The following is a 20,169-nucleotide window of genomic DNA, read 5'->3' on the forward strand; positions in this document are numbered from 1 at the left end:
ATTTGGCCTGTGTTCCATGCGAGAGAGAGAGAGAGCGAGTTCCGCGGCCACCTTCACGTGCGCGCGAGGCCAAGTTCCGCGCGACTTGCGTTCGTCCGCTCCACTTTCGGCTCGCGCGTCGAGATGCGACCATGCTCGGCGCTGGCAGCGCTGTGTACGCTGCTGAGCGCAGCAGCGTTCGCGCAGGGTTCTCCCGCTGAGGACTCGCTGCTCTGGGGAACGTACCGGCCGGGACTCTACTTTGGCTTGCGGCCGCGCCTGCCGAGCACGCTCATGACGGGGCTGATCTGGTTCGGCACGGGAGACTACCAGTCGTACCAGAGTGCGCCGCCTTCCACTCGCGGTCGTGTTCGCCCTCCCCACTTCCACGACGAGCTGAACTTCCGAGCTTCCGCAGAGCCTCGACACGAGTGCGACCAGCGTGACGGGCTCACCTACTCGTACACGGAGCACGACGGGCGTAGCGCAGCCAAGCAAGTGCTGAACGACAAAGTGAACAACGTCCGGTTGACGATCCGATGGATCAAGGTGGCAGGCGGAGACGAAGGTGCGCCTCTTTTTGTAGCTCAGGACCTACAAACTCGTTTGCTGACAGATGCGTGTGCCGCAGGCGGGAGCTGGGCAGTGCGGCTCGAGGGAGAACCGCTAGATGCTTGTGCGTCTTCCGCGCTTCCGTGCACCATGACATGCGATTCTGGGCTCACCCGCCTTCACTTTTCAGCCAAAGTCTCGCGAATCTCCTTGATCAACTACTTCGGCAATGACGGGCCGCTCAGCTACCTCGAGCTGGAGAGCGACAAGGATAACTTGGTGCGGTTCTCGATTTCCTCACGTCCGTCCCTACGCGAGCACGAACTCAACCGATCTCGCACGCAGGGTGCCAAGGGCTCCGTTGTGCTCAAGGGCACCACACCAAAACTCGGCGGATACAGGATCCGCATAGAGGACCGTACGTGCTGCTCCGGGTTGGCCAAGTCAACGCCCGTCGCTGACCGAGTCAGCATCGCAGACGAAGGCAACAGCCCGCTCTTCAAGGGGCCACACGTCGAGGACTTCGGCGACAAGCTGAATCGCACCCAGTATCTGGGTCTCGCGGTCCCTCAAGGCTTGGTGTGGCAGGCTCGCAGTTCGTGCCTGCTCATCTCCTTTCCGACCTACGAATGTTCATCCGCGCGCCCCGCAGATGCCATCATGAATACGATGGCCAAGCATTCGAGCAAAATCCTCGAGCCATACGGGCAGAGCAGCCCGCCGGATCCCGCCATTCTCTTCACGCTACCCAACATCGTGCAGCGGAATGCGGGTCTCTACGCCTTTCAAAAGACGTACCAGGATCGCTGGGGCGTCGACATTTTCTTCGACTCGGACGCAGCGCCGACGAACCTCGACCGTGCGTGCCAGTGTCCTCGTCCTCCCTCAGTTCACGCTGATCTCCGTTATGCGCAGATGCGTCCTTGACTACCGCGCTCGCCGCCTCGTCTCATGCCTATAAGAGCCGCTTCGCCTCGCTTTTCCCCTCCATCTTGTCCTTCTCCGAGCGTCAGCAGGAATTCGCTCGCGCCATGACGGCCAACCTGGTCGGCGGGGTCGGGTACTTTCACGGCCCCTCGCTCGTCGATCGCACCTTCTCTCAAGAGTGGGACGCCGATGAGACCAGTGCATCCAAGCCGAGTCCGCAGCTCACCGAGCCGAGGGAGCTCTTCGCCGCCACGCCTAGCCGCAGCTTCTTCCCACGTGGCTTCTACTGGGACGAAGGATTTCACCTCTCGCTCATCGGCGCTTGGGACAACGACCTGAGTCTGGAGATCTTCCGAAGCTGGATGAACCTTGCAGACGAAGACGGCTGGATTGCGCGCGAGCAGATTCTGGGCGACGAGGCCAGGAGTCGCGTGCGTTTTCGCCACTAGGTTCGGATCCAGTCCAGCAAGCTGATTGTAAAGTGCTCGCAGGTTCCCGAGGCATTCCAGACGCAATATCCGGCTTATGGCAACCCGCCCACGCTCATCATGGGGCTCACCGGCTTCATCGCTCGCTTGCGCGAGGCCGGCATCTCCCTCGCCACGCTTGACGAGACATTGGACCCCTCGGAAGAGTCACTCGCGCCTGAGGCGCTTGCGTCCCGCCACCTCGCATCTCCCGCCCTCGCCGGTTCATACCTTCGCGAGGTCTACCCGACCATCAAGCGCCATTACGAATGGTTCCGCCGCACGCAGAAGGGCGAAATACGCGGGTACGGGCGCAGGGCAAGGAGCTCGAGCGAGGCCTACCGCTGGCGTGGCCGCACGGCGGATCACGGTGCGTGATTTCTTCCTTGACTCGTGAGGGGTTGCATTCAAACCTTTTCCCCGCCCCAGTGCTCACATCGGGTCTCGACGACATGCCTCGCGCCGTCCCGCCGCACGCTGGCGAGCTCCACGTCGACCTCATGAGCTGGATGGGCTTCTTCTCGCGCACGATGCGTGACGTTGCCGAATTCCTCGGCGAGGAGGACGACATAGAAGAGTACGAAGAGCAATTCGAGGACATCGTCGCGAACCTGGACGGTGCGCTTCTCCCTTCTTTCGCTCGCGAGCACGAACTGATCCGCCCTGCTGCACAGACTTGCACTGGAGCGAGGAGCAGCAGATGTACTGCGACGCGAGCGTCGACAACGAAGGTGAGTGACCCGATTCAGAGCGCATTGCGGCTTGCTGATTGCTCGATTCGACAGACGAGTCGTTCCATGTCTGCCACGCGGGCTACCTCTCCCTCTTCCCGTTCTTCCTCTCGCTGCTGCCTTCGACATCTCCGCATCTCGGCCCCGTCCTCGAGCTCCTGCGCAACCCTGCCAAGCTTTGGTCACCGTACGGCATCCGCTCGCTCAGCAAGGACCACCCGCTCTTTGGGCAGGGCGAGAACTACTGGCGTGGCCCGATCTGGATTCAGATGAACTATCTTGCACTCGCCGCCCTCAACAACGTGCGCCAGTCTTTTCGGTGTCGTCGTCGACACTGGCAACTGACCCATCTCGCCGAGCAGAAGTACGCGAAGGAACCAGGGCCTTTCCAGACTCGCGCCGCCGAAATTTACGCCGAGCTGCGCGACAATGTCATCAACAACGTGTACAAGGTGCGCCAATCTCTCCGGCCTTGTCTGCTCACACGGGCGGAACTGACCCTTCCGGTGTGTGCAACAGGAATGGGAGCGCACGGGTACGGTGTGGGAGCAATACAACGCCAACACGGGAGAGGGTCAGCGAAGGTGAGTACGAGACTGCTCAGTTGAGTCCTCTGGAGCTGACCTTTGCCGGTTTCCCGCAGTGACCCCTTCACGGGATGGACAAGCCTTGTCACGCTCAGTGCGTCCTCCCGTGTATTTCCGCTGTGTTTGCTGTGCTCATCCATGCCAACCTTGTGCAGTCATGGCAGAGCAATACTACTAGACATCGCAGTGCGGCCCCAGCAATGGACTTGTGCACCTATTCTCTCAGATTTTGCATGTGCCCTTTTGGCACACGCCCAATCCACAAGCTCTGATGACCTGTCAGCTCTCTGGACAGTATTGCTGAGGAGCCGTCCAATCTGCAGAGGGAAGCTTGCTGGTTGAACAGGTCCTGCGTTGCGTGGGTGTCCGTATCTAGCTTGTCGGGGAGCGTCAAGCAGCGCATGGAGGCAATCAGGAGACGACAGGTGACCAGGCCAGATTCCACTCCTACCGCAGAGCCCAGGGACCTCCAGCGCACAGATCTGCGTTGCCAGAGAGCGAGGACGTGAGGGGACTGAGCAAGCCGGGTTGCAATAGTGGTGAAGCAGACAGACGCGCTCAAGTTGGGCGCCAACAAGGGCAGCGGGCACAATACGGTGTGTGCTCTCTTGTCACAAGGCCTAGGAGTCTGCATAGCTTGATGTGCTTGAGGTCGCCTACCTCGTCCAAAGTTGACATCTCGTTGCTTTCCTTCGTCCCGCACCCTTACTCCACTCAATGCGCCTTTTGTGTCTTGCAGAGCAATTGCACACCTTCACGCACATCTTCACGCACACCTTCACACACACTCTCATCCCCTTGCCGACCCCGTGCGCGCCCATTGCGCAAGCTCTCCCTCTTACCCAACTCCTCCCAATGGACGACTTGCATCCGCCCCCTCCCACTGCCGCGTCGTCCATCCAAACCTTGCCTGTCCTTTCCACAATATCGTCCAGAGCGCCCTGGTGGGGCACGCCGCTTGCCTGAAGTACACCAGCAAGCAGGTGTTTGACGCGCTCTACAAGACGGACTCGGACGAGCTCAAGGACACGAACACGCAACGTGTAAGAACCAGCGGGACCGCGTTGTCCTCCTTGTGGGCGGTGAGTTTGTCTAGGCAGAGGAGGTGCCGGAGGATGAGGAGGGCGAGTTCATCAAGACTGAGGAGTCGGGCAACGAGAACGATGACGACAAGGATGCGTGAGTACTGCTTCATCTCTGCCACGTCCACTGCCAACCTTGACCTCTGCCTTGTGAAACCGCCGACAGCGAATTCAACAACAACAAGGAGGTCAAGGACTAGCCAACTCAACGGGATACCACACCCAGTACAACACCCGGTCACTCTGCAGTACCCGCCACACCCTCCTTTCCCCTTGTTCTGTCTTGCTGCAGCGTTGTGCACCCGCTGTCCCCCCCTCTAACCACACGCAGGAGCCTCCCGTATCATCTTCTCTTCTTCCCGAGCAATCACTTCCTTATTCTCGTCATCCCTGGCTGTGATGCCCTCTGGATTTGCAGGAGGGTTCCATCGGCTTGGAGAAGCATAAGTTGACTTGGCGAGGAAGAGGTCGGCAAAGCTCTCCCTCCGACTGCACGCCTTGCTCCGCCCGGCTATCAGGGTGTGACCAGGGCAAGCGGTGTCAAGTTCCGGCTGACTCTGAATTCCGCTTGAGTTGATATGTATGTGTGTACGAAAGGCAATGCAGGGAAGGAATACAAGAAAACACAAAGGACAAAGAGACTACTTAGAACCGCGAGAGGAGGCGGCAAAGATACTCGACAAAGGTCAACTGATTGCGTAGTAGACAAGGCACTAGACCTGGTAGTTGAGGGCAACAACCATGACACTGAGGTTGTCGGTGCTGTTGTGGCTGCACAAGCACCATTGTGAACAGAGGTTCCGCAGCTCAAGGAGAAGAGTAGAGATAACCGCACCTGAGAGCGTATTCCAGCAGCTTGTCGCTCGCCTGCTGCGGGTCCTGGATACCCTGGATCTGGTCGACGGCCTGCTGGTCGGTGCAGACGTCCCAGAGCTGCAGTGCAAGTGAAGGTCAGCCCTGAAGCTCGTGGAAGCGAGTGCTCGCTGCCCTTGTTCAGAGGACGAGCGGTTGAACGGCCTGTCCTGTCGAAAGCTGAGATCTGACTTACCCCGTCGCATGCGACGATGAGAAAGTCGTCGTCCGACCTCAAAGTCGTCTCGGTGGTGTAGGGCGAACCGACGACAAACTGCTTCATCTGCGAGTCGCCGAGCGAGCGCGTGACGGCGAGGTAGCCGTTGACGCGCTGGTTGATGACGTAGCCGCCTGCGGCTTCGACACGCTGGACTTCCTTGGCGTCCGAGCCCTTGTGGTCGTACGAAAGGCGGATCGCGCGGCCGCCGCGCCTGAAGGATCCACGCACGTCAGCGCCTTTTCCTCAATAGAGCAGAGAGCACGCAGACACACGAGAGGACCGCTCGCGCATCGCCCGCGTTGGCGGTGTAGAGCGTGCGTTTCGCCGCCTTGATCTCCTCGGCTGGTCCATTGACCTGCTGGCCGTTCGCGCCAGGCGGAACGGGCGAGTTGCTGCCGCTTGAGAGCGAGTTGAGCTTGTTGCCCGAGGCCGAGAACATGTTCTTGAGCTTGCTCTTGACACTGCCGTCCCCGCCGGTGCTGCTGGGATCACTGCCGCTCGACGGCGAGCCTGCCAAGGGAGAAGCAATCGTAAGCGTCAATAGGCTCGCCGGTGTCATGCCTCCTCAAGGAGCAGGCTGTCGTGATGAAGGAAGCCGGAGACGCACTCGATTGCGTCAAGCCCTTCCCTTCGCCCGACCCAGGCTTGCCCTCCGTCGGATCGATTCCAACCGCCTCAGCAGCCTTCGCCGCCTCGCCCGCCTTTCCCTCGATCGTCCCACTGCTCTGCCCGACGACGTGCGGCGCGACGCCCGAGCCTTCGCCGACGGGGTTGCCGTTCTCGTCCTCGAGTCGGAGTAGGCATGTGACGGCCGTGCAGCCCGAGTGCGTGCCCTCGCTCGCCGAGAGCGCCGAGAGCTGCGTGTCGACGGCATGAAAGGTGGCGTTGAGAAGGTGTGGGATGGGCGTTGAGGACGATTTGCGGAGGTTCTCGAGAAGATACTGCGCCGAGCGTGACAGGCCGAGGTTCAGCTCCCTGGCGCTCTTCCGAGCTCGTCACATTGAAAGTCGTCGCGCACCTCGTGGAAGTGTAGCCCGCAGAATTCGGCCGCCTTCTTGCCTGCGTGGCCGTCGAAGACAGCGAAGTAGCCCTGGCCCTTGAGGCCGGCAAAGTCGTAGACAAAGGCGTGAGCGCTGCGTGAGCAAGTACGACGTCAGCTCGCGAGCTGCAACAAGAGCATTTGCAGCAATCTCAGCGAGGAAGTGACGCTTACTCCTCCATCGACCTCCGGCACTTGCGGTTGCGGTCGACGCTGACGCCCACTCTGTAGGTGCCGCGGGAGGCCTCTGGAGCAGGGTGCTGATTCAGAGCCTGCGCATCCCGGTAGAAAGCATCGATCAGCTCGGCGAGACGTGGGAAGACGAGCATGACGCGGGACGAACGCCAAAGGTGTCGGCTCCGCGCGCGAGCGTCTCCTCTGTAACGCGGGCATCGCCTTCCATGTGTCCGTTCGACATGTGCAAGTGTACCTAGGGAGCAGCGAGGCAGAAGGAGAGTCGCGGTGGGGACGACGAGCGAAGGCAGGCGACTGGTGGAGCGACGAAGCGACGGCGATGTACGATTGTCGGTGTGCCCGAGCTACGAGCAGACGCGACTGGCTACTGCGCACTGCTGGCCCTGCTGAGGCGCGCGCCGACGTCGTCGAGGTTCGCAGCTCTCGCTGGCCTTCGCCAGCCAACGTCATCTCTGCGCTTTCTCCGTTAATGTCCATGGAGCACCGCGAGGCAAGCGAGAGTTGCACGCAGTACAGTGGGCTACAGAAGATGCTTTCGAGGCCAGCTCATGCATCGACTGAGGGTGCCTTCAGAAGGCCTTCTGACGGAGCGACTCCTGAATCGTCGGGAGCGGGTCACGAGCGCGAAGACGGTTCGTCCCACGGCGCTCACGGCGGAGGTGGCGCTTGACCATCTTGTAAGGAGCCGCCGAAGCCATCTCCGCCGCCGAATACGCCACCGTCGCCATCGACGAGGACGAGGACGAAGCGCCGGTGTCGACGGAAGCAGTGCTCGCCGCAAGTTCGGTCGACGCGCTGGCCCCGGCAGCGCTCGCGAGCTCCGTCGTCGTCTCCGTGGCGGCCGTCGTCGCCTCCGTAGCGGCGCCGACAGCGTTAGACGACGGCTCCACGTTGACGGGCGAGGCGTCCTCGACAGCCCGACCTCCGGAACGGGACTGAGCAGCCTGCTCAGAGAAGGGCGAGAGCACCGAGGCGAGGATCGAGACCTGCGAGTCGATGAAGATAAAGCTGTCGAAGCGATGATGATCAGTGTTCCGCCCGCCTTGTCGTTCGTGAGCAAGAGCGAGAGAGCGCCAAGTCACCCGGGGCCCGCAACAATGGTCGTCTGCGCTTGGATGATCACGTTGACGGCGAGCGGAGTCGAAGCGTTAATGAGGTAGACTGCAACAGCTGCGGAACGGCGAAAGTCGTAAGCGAGCGTGCGCGGCGAAGGCGAAGGCGACATTGCGGCTCACGACCGTCCACGCCAGCCGGAACGGTGCAATCGTCCGCCGGAAGGGTGAGCGCGACGGCTTCGCCGCCGATCAGCATCTGGCAGGTGAGCGCCTGCACGCCTCGGCAGGGGGACGCCGTCAGGTCCTCCGATTGAGAAGGTCGAGCAAAGTACGGCTGAACGGACCGACATATCGGCCTCGGCGTGCATCGAGAAGCCGAGCTTCGAGCCCGCGGCGTATGCATGTTGGCCGGTCGCCTCGTTGACGACGGTGAGTGGCGCGTTCGCTAAAGAAGGGCACATCTGCTCAGCTGCCGTGTTTCGCTCGCACGTAGACAATCGGATCCGCACCGGTCAGGCCGCTTCAGTCGCCCCGGCATGGTAAGCGAGCATTCAGGAGAGCGAGGAACAAGCTCAGAGATACGCACAGGTCACCAGGCTGACATCCCGTGAGGAACCCGCTCGCTAGCGAAAGCACAGCCTGGGGGAGGAGAGCCAAGTCGAAGGCCTGAGCGCCGTAGGAACCGCCATTGAGCGCGTTCAGCAGCGACTGGTGGCGCGCTTCGAGCGTGCCGATAGAAGCGGCTGCGGTGAGGAGGGAAGGGTCGGAGATGAGATTGGCCTGCAGGGTCGAGCCACGTGTGATGCGAGCCATATCAGCACAGCTCTCCGCAGTGACTCGGAAGGACGATACTTACGGCTCCGAGGTAGGCCGAGACGCCGACCGCCTCGAGTGTGCGCGCAGTTCCGAGGAAAGTAGCGGGCTGTTGGCTCCGAAGGCAGGTTCAGCTATCGTCAAGTACAGCGATGACACGGTCTAGCTCCAGCCTGGGTGCCGTGCAGTAGTGCTCAGGTGCGCAGGCCGGTGTAAGCGTTCAACTCACGTCCGCAAGAGCCGAGTCGAAGGCGAACCCGCAACCCGTAAACGGCTCGCCGCCCAGCGCGACAATGGTTTCGGCGAGGAGACTGACTGTGCATCCGAGAAGGTGCCCAAAGCGTCAGTTACTAGCGTACGAACATGCGAAGAGCGGGGCTGCTGCATCGCCGCGACGTACCGTGGCTCTGCTCGTCTGCCTGGATGACCGTGATCTGCTCGACGCTGCACGGAGGCTCGCTCGGCGTCAGCTCGGTTACAAACCAAGCCTATATGAAGATACTTACACGATGGCAGCATGGAGCGGGGAGAGGCCGGCCTGAATCATGACCTCGAGCGAGAAGCGCTGAAGCGCCTGAGAGTAGAACGACGCCTCGAGGTTCTGCGCGCACCCAACGCGGCTTCGATACCTACGTCCGACAACTGTGTCGACATGTGAGAGCCAGCGCACCTCGAGGATGAAAGCCAGGTTGAGAACGGTCAGGTCGAGGTCGCCATCAGGCGGAGGAGTCGCCGCCGTGTCCGTAACATTGCCGGCGTTCGTGGCATTGACAAAGGCAGTGGTCGAGTGGGAAGAACCGGTCATCGTCGACGCGGCCGAAGAAGTCGTGAGCGAGGCGAACGAGGCGAGGGAGGTCGTGCTCGAGGCGTTGAAGAGGGCAGTCTCGCTCGCAGAGACAACGCTCGGCTCGCTCATCGTCGCGCTCGATTCGGAAGTGGCGACAGCAACAGGCATCGTTACGAGCGACGGTGTCATCGACGACGAGAGGAGCGAGGCGGCGGCGTCGCCCACCGAGGGCGGGAGCTGGCGGCCCTGGCGGTGCTTGACGACGAAGCCGTTACGCGAGATGCTCGCGACCAGCGCAGCACAGGTTGAAGTACAGAAGAGGACGTGCTTGAACGTGATCATGGCGAGGAAGGCGAGCGACGAGCCAGTCGGAGCGAGCGAGGACGAAGGAGAAGAGCAGAGCGGGGCCACCTGCCGGCGTCGGTGAAGAGTCAGTAGGGTCGACTGAACACCAGAGTGCTGTTGACTGACCTGGGCTGCTCCAAGGTCTGCGGTGGGAGGAGGCGAGGGAGGAGAAGGAAGGAAAGAGGCGCTGCGTCGCCGAGGAGCGAGCCGTTGGCAGCGCTTTGACCTCGCCTCGACTCAGCACTTGAGACGGAGCTCGAGCTCGGGTGACTATGACGCAGCCGACAGCATAGCCACAGACTCGGGACAACGCGAAAGCGGAGCGAGACGAGCACGAACAGCGGAAGGAACAAGCGAGTTGCGAAGGCCCTCTCTCGGGCGAATGCAACACATGCGCGAGATGCAACAGTACGAAGGGTGGACCATGTCGAAAGAGAGACCTACACAGCGCGAGTGCGCACTACCGCTCCCAGCACAGGGGCCCGCGGTCGTCCGACCAGACCCACGGCCCGAGCACGACGGTGAAGAGGGCCATCGAGACGATCCAGCTCGCGATGAGGTAGCGGTAGCTATCACCTGTGCCAAGGCCGCGCACCTCGACGACCAACGTCGAGATCGTGCTCAGGCTGCCGCAGAAGCCGTCCTGAACACCGCGCAGCGCAGCACAGCCGAGCTGCGATCGCGGGTGTCGCGCGAGAAGCGCCATGACGGCAAAGACGAGGACGGAGACCGAGTTGACGGTGAAGGTGCCGATGGGGAAGCGTTTGCTGAGCGGGTTGAGCTTCTTCGAGGTGAAGTACCGGAGGATGGTGGCAGGCGGAGCGACGACGATGGCGAAGGTGGCGCGTGAGCGCCACGCAGCCGGGCCGAAGATAAGGAGGAAGAGGCTCCCGAGCCAGAAGAGTGGGCCGATGACGAGCGAGATGGTGTTCACGAGAGCGTTGCCGGTAGCGGGCTCGTCGTGAGGCCTCTTCTTCGGAATCCAGCTGCCGATGTGTCGACCAGTCTGGAAGGCCGTCACAGAGGTTGCAACGGTCACAATGAGGATGGCCATGCCAGAGAGAAACTGTAGGCGAGCAGCGTCAGACCAGCGCGGCTTGACAAAGGGGTTTAAGGCGACAAACGGCCTGGAACCGGCTCGTCCCAGCCGGCTCATCCAGATTCGCGAATTGAGTAAACACGTCGTCGATCATGCTGGCCCAAGTCGTCAGCGAGGCGCAGAAGCCAGTGCCACACAATACGAAGAGCGGCGGGAACCTGCGAGCACAACTTGCGTGAGTACGAGGCGCCTCCATAAACATCGACTGTACACGCACACTCGCTCGATATCCGACTTCTTGCGGATTGCGATGCCCATGATCAGGCAGCCTGCCATCTGCGCCCAGACGAGTGCGAAGACCTGTCCGTCGCCAAACTTGCCAATCCACCGCAACCCCAGCCGGGCGAGCACGCCCCAAATGGTGCCGAAGATGAGGAGCGAGATGGCTGTCGGGACTGGGTATTGCGGGCGAAACATGGCGGGCCATTCCTGCGGCGGTAGTGAATTGGCGTTCTGAGGCAGCGACGCGGAACCCGTCTGCAACGGCGGCTCCTCGGTCGTCGGCCGCGGTCCCTCGCCTGTCGCCATGTCGTGCGAACCACGTCTGCTGCTCGCTTGACGCTCCAGCTTTGGTCGTTCGCTCCGCTGCGCCCGCGCACCCTTCTCGACATCTCGAGCCTGGTTGCCCGGCACGTCCGCATGCAGCGTCGCGTCGCTACTCATCGAATCACGAGGCATCGAACAAAGTAGCTGTAGCCAAGTCTGGAGAGAAGAAACTCGAGCGCGACCGCGGCGCGAGGAAGCTCTGAGCGGGAGCGGGGTCGGCCATGCCTCCGGTCGAAACTGCGATGCGCTCATCTCGGGCAGCCTGCTGGCAGCCCCCGCGTCAATCCGGCTTGTTTCGCTAGGAAAGGCCAGTGCTCGGTCAGCAAAGGCCATCAGCGAAGACAGGGGAGCAGGCGTGGGCGCTGCGATTGAGAAGGCAGACGCGCGTGCGAAAGATGAAGACTGAATGAAGTCAGTCAAAGCCGCTGCAGGCGGCGTCGCCAGCGTGTGGACCGGGACGACCTGTGTGCACCGCTCGAGCGAAAAACGGACATGGCGTCAATGAGGAGGCAAGGTCACAGCGACCGTAGGGAGCGAACGACGGTTCTACAGGAGACGCAGGCGCAGCGTGGCAGGTCGCGCTTGAAGCTCCGGATAGGTATCGGTGAGCAGGTACGAGGTCTTGCAACAACATACGAGGAGTCCTGCGCCTACCGTTCCCAGCACAGCGGCCCGCGGTCATCTGACCAGACCCACGGCCCGAGCACGACGGTGAAGAGGGCCATCGAGATGATCCAGCTCGCAAGGAGGTAGCGATAGCTGTCGCCTGTGCCAAGGCCGCGCACCTCGACAACCAGCGTCGAGATCGTGCTCAGGCTGCCGCAGAAGCCGTCCTGAACACCGCGCAGCGCAGCGCACCCGAGCGGCGAGCGCGGATTCCGCGCAAGTAAGGCCATGACGGCGAAGACGAGGACGGCGAGCGAGTTGGCCGTGAAGGTGCCGATGGGGAACCGTTTGCTGAACGGGTTGAGCCTCTTCGAGAGGAAGTAACGAAGGAGAGTCGCTGGCGGTGCGACGACAATGGCAAACGTGGCGCGCTCCCGCCAAGACGTGGGCCCAAAGATGAGGAGGAAGAGGCTGCCGAGCCAGAAGAGCGGACCAGCGACGAGGGAGAGGAGGGCGATCATCGACTGCCCGGGGAGTAGTCGAGGCGGACTGCCTGTCGCAGGCATCGCTGCACCAACTTGCAGGCCACCTTGTAAGGCTGAACTGGAAGTAGTCAGAGTGACGAATGTGATGGCGACGCCCGCCAAGAACTGCCGATGAAGAATCAGGTCAAGTCGGTGCGAAAAGAGCGGCGAAAGACCCGAATGCTCACACCGGCGAAGCGACTCGTTCGAGCCGGCTCGTCCAGATTTGCAAAAGCGGTGAAGACGTCGTTTGCCATGGAAGACCACGTTGTCAGCGAGCCGCAGAAGCCCGTGCCGAGCGCGGGAAAGAGTGGCGGGAATCTGCGATGGTAAAGTTAGCTCGATGCGCTGCACCAAGAGGACGGGCGAGGGCTTACAGCCGCTCAACGCTGGCTTTGCGTTCATTCACGATGCCCATGACGAAGCTGCCGACGACCTGCGCCCAGACGAGCGCAAAAACGGCCCTCCCTGCGGCGAATCCTCCGATCCATTCGAGCCCGAGCCGCGCGAGGACGCCCCAGATGGTCGCAAAGATGAGCAAGGAGCAGGTCGACAGCGTCGGATGGGTCGGCGCGTAGGCGGATGTAACGGTGTCTGGGGGGACTTTGGCCGTTTCGGCGCGGAAGGGGGAAGCGCCCGTCTCGAGCGGCGGCTCGTCGATGTTCAGACGCGGTCCCTGATTCTCCTCTGTACCATCGCGACGCATCTGTTTGTCCCCTGCGCGCGGTGCAAGTGCGAGATCACGCTCATCCGCCTTCTCAGAGTCGCGAGGAGGAGCGACTGCAGTGGGCGAGGAGCTGCTGCCGCTCGAACTCCGCCGCATGTGCCCTTGTACGCCTGACTAGCCGCTCGAAGTGTCCGCGTTCACGTAGCGGTGACAGACGAGAAGAACGCTCATCGCTTCCCTTCCTCCCGCCGACTATTCCTGTCGACCACGGTCCACACTCGCCAGAACGGCCGATGAGCTCGCTTGGAGCTGTTTGGGACTCGGCAGTCGCGTACTTCCGCTCTCTCGAACCGCGAACGCTGCTTTCTGCTGCTCTCGTCGCGCTCGTGTCGATCGCCGCGATGGGCCTGTTTACGCGCTCGAAGCGCTTTGATGTGGCTGGCAAGGTACGAGCAGCGCGTCAGTGTGCTCTCCAAGCCTCATAGGCCAGCAGCTGAGGTCCGCCTCGTACTCGCAGCATTGCTACATTGGCGGAGGTTCAGAAGGGTTGGGTCTCTCCCTCGCCTGCCAGCTCGCCGACCGCGGAGCGCACGTCACAATCGTCTCGAGAAGCCAGGCGAAGCTCGACAAGGCGCTGGCAGAGCTTGAAGTGCGTCTTGCGCCTGGTGAGACCCGCTCGCACCGCTGACCTTGAATCGCCGCATCTGCAGACCCACCGCCAAGCAGCATCTCAGGTCCTTCAGGCGCATGCGTGTGACCTGACGGACCCGGCTGCTGCCGCTGAGACGGTCCGCGCCGCTTGCAAAGCACACGCGTCGTCCTCGCCGGACCACATCTTTGCCTGCGCAGGCGGGAGCGTGCCCGGTCTGTTCACCGAGACGTCAGCCGAGGAGCACTGGAAGTGCATGGAGTGGAACTTCCGCACCTGCCTCAACACGGTGCACGAGGGGATCAAGCTCATGAAGGAGGACGGGAAGCGGGATAGCCGGGTCGTCTTCACGAGCTCAGTACTCGCGTACATGAGCTTCATCGGGTACTCGACGTACTCGCCTAGCAAGTATGCCATCCGAGGTGCGGGAACCTCATTGATTTCGCTTACCTCGGTTACGGAGCTGACGCGTCTCTTCACCAGGTCTCGCCGAAGCGCTGCGCAACGAGCTCATGTTGTACGGAATCTCGGTGCACCTATTCGCCCCTGCCACCATCCACTCGCCGGGCTTCGACCGGGAGCAGCAGGTCAAGCCCGAGGTGACGAAGAAGATCGAGGGAGTGGACGAGGGCAACTCGCCAGACTACGTCGCGAAGCAGATGATCAAGGGTGCGTTGAGTCTGCCTCGACGTGTACTGGCTCGTGACTCTTGCGGATGCTAGCTGACCCGCACGACGTTGCAGGCGTCGAACGAGGCGACTTCGCCATCACGTACGAGCTGGTTGGGAACGCCTTGCGCAATAGCCGGGGCATCACACCGCGCAACAACCTCCACCTCGAGTTCCTCTATGCGTTCATCGGTACTGTGCGTAGCCTCTTGCGCGGGTGTCCCCACGTGCGATCGTGACGCGCCACCAGATCAAGCGCTGACTGTCAATCCTGAATCCCGCTCTCGACTCACAGCTCATCTTCCCGATCTGGCGGTGGCTCTCGGCAGACGGGGAGGTCAAGAAGATGGCGAAACAGCTGCAGCAGAAGCAATAGACCGGGTTGTAACGAGTCTCCTGCCGCGCTTTCGGACAAGGACGCGCTCTCGGCTCACGCCACGCTACGTCTCTGTACCTCCGTGAAGCCGTACCCGGGATCTTTGATCACTACGATGCTCAGAGCTCTCTAGCACCGAGGTGCAAACCCGCACAAGACGTTGCCGCGGACCTCGCAGCCAGCCCTTCGCCTCCTTGTTCTCGTCCCTTCACTCCTCCCTTTTCGCCGTCCGCTGTCCCACGCGGCTTGCTGGTATGTCGAATTGGACAGGAGGCGAGCTCAGCCGGCACCGCAAGGCCAAGAAGAGCGCGTGCGTGCTTCGCTTTCCCCGCCTTCGTCGCGTCCGTCTCGTGCGCTGACTCCGCAGCTCGCCCCGCGCTAGTCTGCGAGACGCCCCGAGCGCGCATCCGTACGGCTACAAGTCCGCTCGCAGCCCGTTTATCGCACCGAGGCGCGGACCGGTAACGACGAGGCCGCTCATCGCGCGGAGCAAGAAGAACGAGACGTCCAAGCCCAGCTTCGACTTCTCCTTCTTCCGCGAGGAGCAGGCAAAGGCGATCACGAGGGGAGTAGGCCTGACGGCGCCAGTCAGCTCGTTCTACAACGCGGACAAGCCGTTGACACCGTTCGATGTGGCATCGGAGACAGGTGCGTTCGGGTCTCTCTGCTCACATTCCTCGACGAGGAGCGCCTCTGATCCAGTCAGAGAGGCACAGACACCTTGAAGCTCGATGCCCGCAAGCTTCTCGCTCAGCCCGACTGGCTTGGCCTCGGCACTGCCCACTCAAAGCCGCCTCTCCCGACTTCTCCTCCACGTATGCAGCGACGCCGCTCGCGCTCTCCGGTTCCCGTGCTTGCAGCTACCGACGAGGTCTCGGACAGGCCCAACATGGGGCCTGACCCGCTTCTGCGCGGCTCCTCGGTTATCGCGCCCGATACGCCGCCTTTCTCCTTCACGATCTTCTCGTCTGCACTGCCCGGATCCACCCCGCCTCCGAGTCCCTCAGACAATCTCTCCGAGCTCACAGCTTTCGACGCTGCATCGGTCCAGCCGTGCGCCCCTTCGAGCTCCTCCCACTTCTCCCTCGTGGCAAATTCGCCTGCCTCGCGCCTGTCTGCCAAAGGTCTCCTCGAACGGGCGCCCGCACTCCCGCACGGCACCGTGTGGAGCAAGTCGCCCGAACTCGAGTCCTTGGCGGCTGAGTCCCGCTTCCACACGGAAACGCGCTCGCCTACTCTCGCGCAGACGCCAGGTGAAGCGGAGGCCGATGATGTGGCCCAGTTCGACGATTTTCTGCGCAGGATGGACCAGACTTCGGAGCCTCTCTCCAAGCCCGACGACGCCCATATTTCTGTCGAGGAGATGCTTCCTCTTTCGCAGCCGACCAACGACGCCCGCTTGTCCCCCGCTCCGCAGCAGTATCTGGCCTGCGACACGCCACAGTACGGCACAGAGACCCTCGAACCCGCTTCGGGTCGCGAAGACCAGCCTGACCCGCTCGGTGACCCGTTCGACCTTCCCAAGTCGTCAGAATCCTCGCACGCGTCGCCGCCGTCGCCTGCAGCCCTTCCGCGCCCGTCGACGAGCGGCGTCCCGACTCGCGCCGCTGACGCTACGACGCCCTCGGTTTGCCCGTCCCCTTATCTCGGCTCCCTCGCCGCCTCGCTCTCGCTCCCGCTCCCACTCACGGACGGGACTGGCCCCGTTACCGCCACCTCGCAGCACCTCTTTCACCTCCGGTCCTCTCCGACGCATCACCTAGCCGACTCACCAGGTGTTCCGCCCGACGCGTGGAGCGCCCAGGGCCCGCTGCTCGCGCACGAACGGCTCGGGCTCGGCTGCGTCGCGCTCAGCCCCTTGCAGGCGTGCCAGCTGCTCGAGCGGGAGGCGCTCATCAGGACGCTGGGGGAGGAATGCGTGCCGTGGTGGATGAGCGGCGAGGCTGACGAGGAGGAGGAACAGGACGACGCGGCGAGCAGCGTGGCGAGCGAGGATCTCGAGCTGAATGCGCTGCTGTGCGGTACGTGGAAGAAGCTGCCAGGGATGCTTTTCGAGCCGGACGACATGACGGGAGTGCTAGAGCCGTAGGAGGGACCGACACTGCATGACAACGGGCCTCGTCCCTGCCTGAATTCACGATTGTCGACCCGTTCAGAAGGTGAAGAGCTACTACGTTACAGTACTGAGCGAGGTTATAGCTAGAACAAGGTTCGACAGGCTAGGGACAAAGTGCGATACAACCGGGACGCGGGGGAGGCAGCGGACGAGGAAAGGCGCAAGCGCTCAAATTGCGATGCGGCGCACCATGCGACGCTGCTGCAGGAACTGGACGACGTCGGTGCGCTCGAGGATCGACAGGCAGCGGTCGAATGCGTGCTGCGACCACCCGCGCGTCTGCACGTAGTGGTTGCGCAGGCTCGAGTAGGGCATCGTGCGGCCGACGGCGAGGCGGTTCGCCGAGCGCAGGTCCTTCTCGATCGCCTCGACCTCGGCCATAAGCTCGCCCTTGGACATGCCGTCGATGTTGCCCGCGCGCACGGCATCCATCGTCGAGAACTTGAAGAGGCGGATCGCCTCGTCGACGTGCGTGTCGAGCACCTCGGCCTTGAGCTCGACCTTGGCGAGCGACTCGGAGATGCGGATGATGGCCTCGAGCTGGCGCACCGTGATCGGGATCGACGACCGCTCGTTGTTGTCCCGCTCGACCTGCTGCACCTGCTTGCGGAGCGCGACGAAGTGGCTGCTCAGCTTCTGCGCCGCGTCCGACGACAGTCGCGGTGCCCTTCGTCTGCATGTCGAATGCGGTCAGCTCGAACTTGGCGCGACGGACGGGAGAGACTGCACGCACGCCTTGCAGTACGAGACGTATCGCTTCATCTTCTCAATGTCGATCTCGCCGACGGCCGATGCATCCGTCGCGCGGTTCATGTGGATGTTCATGACGTGCTTGGCGATGGTGGCGTCGCGCTGCTCGTTGTGCTCGTCCTTGACGATGAAGATCATGTCGAAACGCGACAGGATGGTCGTCTGGAAGTCGATGTTCTCGCCGGGCGACTTCATGTCGTCGTAGCGACCGAAAACGGGGTTCGCCGCGGCAAGGACGCTCGTGCGCGAGTTGAGGATGGTTGTGATGCCCGCCTTGGCGATCGAGATCGTCTGCTGCTCCATCGCCTCGTGGATGGCGACGCGGTCCTCGTCGCGCATCTTGTCGAACTCGTCGATACACACGACACCGCCGTCGGCGAGGACCATGGCGCCGCCCTCGAGGTAGAACTCGCGAGACTGCGGGTCGCGCTGCACCGACGCGGTCAAACCGGCCGCCGAGGAACCCTTGCCCGAGGTGTAGACGGCGATGGGCGACACCTTCTCGACGAACTTGAGTAGTTGTGACTTGGCCGTACCGGGATCACCGAGCATGAGGACGTTGATGTCACCACGGAGGCGCATGCCATCGGGCAGGACCTTCTTCGAACCGCCGAAGAGCAAGCACGCGATCGCCTTCTTGATGTCTGCAGACAAGCGGCCGGTCAACACAGGAAGCGACGTGTAGGTTGAGAAGAGCTGAGCGAGACGCACCGGTGTTGCCGAAGATACTCGGCGCGATGCTCCTCGCAAACTTCTCGTAGATGTCGCTCTGCTTGCCCATCTTCTCGAACTCCTCCTCCTCCTCGGCCGTGAAGCTGCGCACGCCACTGCCACTCGCGCCTTCGCGGTCGACCTCGAGGCCGAGGACGCGGAGGTAGGGAGTGCGGAGGGCGACCGGCGTGTCGCGCTGCGCGGTGACTCGGGTCAGTACTTCTGCTCTGCGGATCGAGTACGCAAAAGGAACGCACGCGACTCTTGCCAGCCTGGAAGGTCGAGTAGATACCCGTCGCAATGACCCTCGAGCCGGGCACGACCTTGCCCGTGAGATATCTGCAGGAAATGCGTCAGCCGCGGGTCTTGGTATTGGGACGCCTCGCTAAGACGAAGGACGCACCGGTCCGCGCTGAGGATAAGGTGTCGCGGCAGCTCTCCAACGGGGACCATGTCGGGCGCTTCTTGCAGCTTGATGGTCTGCTGGTCGACGAAAGAGCACTTGTCGTGCACGATCATGTACGGGTCGAGAGGGCAATCTTTCGGCTCGCCTGGTGCGGCGGGCCTGTGGGACGCCGGTGGAAATGAGTAAGAGGAAGTGCAGTGTCGGAAGGACAGGGAAGGGAACGCACGCAATGCACTTGCGCGGGAGCTGGAAGCCCGAGAAGCCTCCCTGAACCTCCATGGTAGTGACATGCCGGCACGACTTGCACGTGAGGTGCAGGCGGATGGCGCGGGACGAGAGGACAGAGGCGGAGATGACGATGCCAGGCAGGCGGACGAGGCGAGAGATGTTGGTAGCCTGCGGAACGCATCGTCAGCTTGCCTTTCCGGTGTGGAGGACAAACGGACACGTACGCCGAGCTCCCTGAACTGCATCAACCGGCTCCCGCTTCGCAGCTGCAGCTGGATCTCCGGTACGGCCTCCTGCTTCTCCTTGCGCTCCTTGTCTGACGCCGCCGTCGGGAAGAGGAGATTGCGCGCAACATTGCGAAGCGCAATCTCGAACTGTGGAGCAACGTTGTGAGCGCGAAACTGACCGGCTCCCAAGGTCGATACGACGAGGGAGACGCACCAGCGGCAGCACTTCGCCCGGCTCGTTCCTACACCGGCTCGCCAGGTCCTCGCGCCACCCGATCAAGTGTCCCATCTCGACTTCGAGCGTCCACTCCTTGCGCAGGCAGTTGGCGCGGAGGCGGTCGCGGTACACGAACGACTCGTTCTCGCGGAACTCGGTGACGAACTGCTGGAACTCGGCGATGGTCTGCGTGTTGAGCGCACCCGAGTTGCTGGCGTTGCTGCGGGCCGACACATCGCTCTGGCCGTAGACTGGGACGGAGAAGACGGACTGCAAGGAGGGCGGCGCGAGGACGAGGCGCGGCGAGGCGAAGACGATGTGCGGGTCAGCGCTGACTGCTCGGGCACGCGTCTGTGAAGCTGCTTACACCGCGGTCGAAGCCTCCGTTCATCTTGGCGGCGTTGCTGGCGAGTTGTCGAGGTGGTCGAGGGCAAGAGCGGCGCGTCGGCGCGGTCGCGTCCGGACGCGTCAAAGTGCGACGCCGACGAGCTCGCCTCCGATGCAGCGGACAGCGGACGCCAGCAGGGTTGCGAGCTGCTTAATGACGTGCTCTACTCACATACAACACAGTCTGACCACGCACAAGCTCACGCACAGCGGTGTCGCGTTGGGAGCCCCCTGTTGCACGCCTGGTGTGCGTCCGTCGCAGGTCCACCCCGCTTATTGGCATCTTGTGGCATACTGTGAGTCTGTCAAGGGGCCATTCGAGGCTGTCCGAAGCGCCACAGCGACGCGATCGTCTGCTCGA

General features: G+C 62.4%; 8 protein-coding genes across 8 annotated transcripts; 3 read left to right on the forward strand and 5 right to left on the reverse strand.

Moving 5' to 3' along the window:
* Positions 1–123: 123 nt before the first annotated feature.
* On the forward strand, positions 124–3,421 carry CWH41 (mannosyl-oligosaccharide glucosidase; the record flags this gene model as incomplete). Its single annotated transcript, XM_076648578.1, has 16 exons — positions 124–322; positions 398–547; positions 611–655; positions 722–810; positions 877–949; positions 1,010–1,126; positions 1,184–1,390; positions 1,447–1,889; positions 1,950–2,295; positions 2,355–2,543; positions 2,600–2,656; positions 2,711–2,958; positions 3,019–3,108; positions 3,176–3,240; positions 3,300–3,337; positions 3,399–3,421. The coding sequence occupies 16 exons, from the start codon at positions 124–126 to the stop codon at positions 3,419–3,421; spliced, it is 2,379 nt and encodes a 792-aa protein (XP_076505767.1).
* Positions 3,422–5,038: 1,617 nt separating this feature from the next.
* On the reverse strand, positions 5,039–6,854 carry JCM10292_001627 (PP2C family serine/threonine-protein phosphatase; the record flags this gene model as incomplete). The annotated part of the gene is made up of 8 exons (XM_076648579.1): positions 5,039–5,096; positions 5,161–5,258; positions 5,374–5,608; positions 5,670–5,907; positions 6,005–6,338; positions 6,416–6,530; positions 6,611–6,708; positions 6,780–6,854. The coding sequence occupies 8 exons, from the start codon at positions 6,852–6,854 to the stop codon at positions 5,039–5,041; spliced, it is 1,251 nt and encodes a 416-aa protein (XP_076505768.1).
* A 346-nt stretch (positions 6,855–7,200) lies between these two features.
* On the reverse strand, positions 7,201–9,628 carry JCM10292_001628 (uncharacterized protein; the record flags this gene model as incomplete). The annotated part of the gene is made up of 11 exons (XM_076648580.1): positions 7,201–7,639; positions 7,714–7,801; positions 7,867–7,957; positions 8,031–8,131; positions 8,196–8,206; positions 8,273–8,466; positions 8,543–8,608; positions 8,729–8,814; positions 8,900–8,943; positions 9,006–9,100; positions 9,170–9,628. 11 exons carry the CDS (start codon positions 9,626–9,628, stop codon positions 7,201–7,203), a joined length of 1,674 nt encoding a protein of 557 aa, XP_076505769.1.
* A 463-nt stretch (positions 9,629–10,091) lies between these two features.
* Positions 10,092–11,258, reverse strand: JCM10292_001629 (FluC/FEX family fluoride channel; the record flags this gene model as incomplete). Its single annotated transcript, XM_076648581.1, has 3 exons — positions 10,092–10,697; positions 10,756–10,888; positions 10,948–11,258. The coding sequence occupies 3 exons, from the start codon at positions 11,256–11,258 to the stop codon at positions 10,092–10,094; spliced, it is 1,050 nt and encodes a 349-aa protein (XP_076505770.1).
* A 668-nt stretch (positions 11,259–11,926) lies between these two features.
* Positions 11,927–13,112, reverse strand: JCM10292_001630 (FluC/FEX family fluoride channel; the record flags this gene model as incomplete). The annotated part of the gene is made up of 3 exons (XM_076648582.1): positions 11,927–12,532; positions 12,595–12,727; positions 12,784–13,112. The coding sequence occupies 3 exons, from the start codon at positions 13,110–13,112 to the stop codon at positions 11,927–11,929; spliced, it is 1,068 nt and encodes a 355-aa protein (XP_076505771.1).
* Positions 13,113–13,366: 254 nt separating this feature from the next.
* On the forward strand, positions 13,367–14,766 carry TSC10 (3-dehydrosphinganine reductase; the record flags this gene model as incomplete). The annotated part of the gene is made up of 6 exons (XM_076648583.1): positions 13,367–13,519; positions 13,591–13,722; positions 13,784–14,144; positions 14,206–14,391; positions 14,466–14,587; positions 14,686–14,766. The coding sequence occupies 6 exons, from the start codon at positions 13,367–13,369 to the stop codon at positions 14,764–14,766; spliced, it is 1,035 nt and encodes a 344-aa protein (XP_076505772.1).
* Positions 14,767–15,020: 254 nt separating this feature from the next.
* On the forward strand, positions 15,021–16,855 carry JCM10292_001632 (uncharacterized protein; the record flags this gene model as incomplete). Its single annotated transcript, XM_076648584.1, has 3 exons — positions 15,021–15,076; positions 15,149–15,414; positions 15,627–16,855. 3 exons carry the CDS (start codon positions 15,021–15,023, stop codon positions 16,853–16,855), a joined length of 1,551 nt encoding a protein of 516 aa, XP_076505773.1.
* A 195-nt stretch (positions 16,856–17,050) lies between these two features.
* MCM5 (MCM DNA helicase complex subunit MCM5) lies at positions 17,051–19,812 on the reverse strand (the record flags this gene model as incomplete). The annotated part of the gene is made up of 9 exons (XM_076648585.1): positions 17,051–17,555; positions 17,616–18,276; positions 18,344–18,539; positions 18,601–18,682; positions 18,747–18,908; positions 18,976–19,145; positions 19,202–19,351; positions 19,419–19,691; positions 19,789–19,812. The coding sequence occupies 9 exons, from the start codon at positions 19,810–19,812 to the stop codon at positions 17,051–17,053; spliced, it is 2,223 nt and encodes a 740-aa protein (XP_076505774.1).
* Positions 19,813–20,169: the final 357 nt, after the last annotated feature.

The sequence above is a fragment of the Rhodotorula paludigena genome (assembly GCF_050403205.1).
Source record: "Rhodotorula paludigena JCM10292 DNA, Rt_paludigena_JCM10292v1_ctg17, whole genome shotgun sequence".
Taxonomy (NCBI): Eukaryota; Fungi; Basidiomycota; class Microbotryomycetes; order Sporidiobolales; family Sporidiobolaceae; genus Rhodotorula; species Rhodotorula paludigena.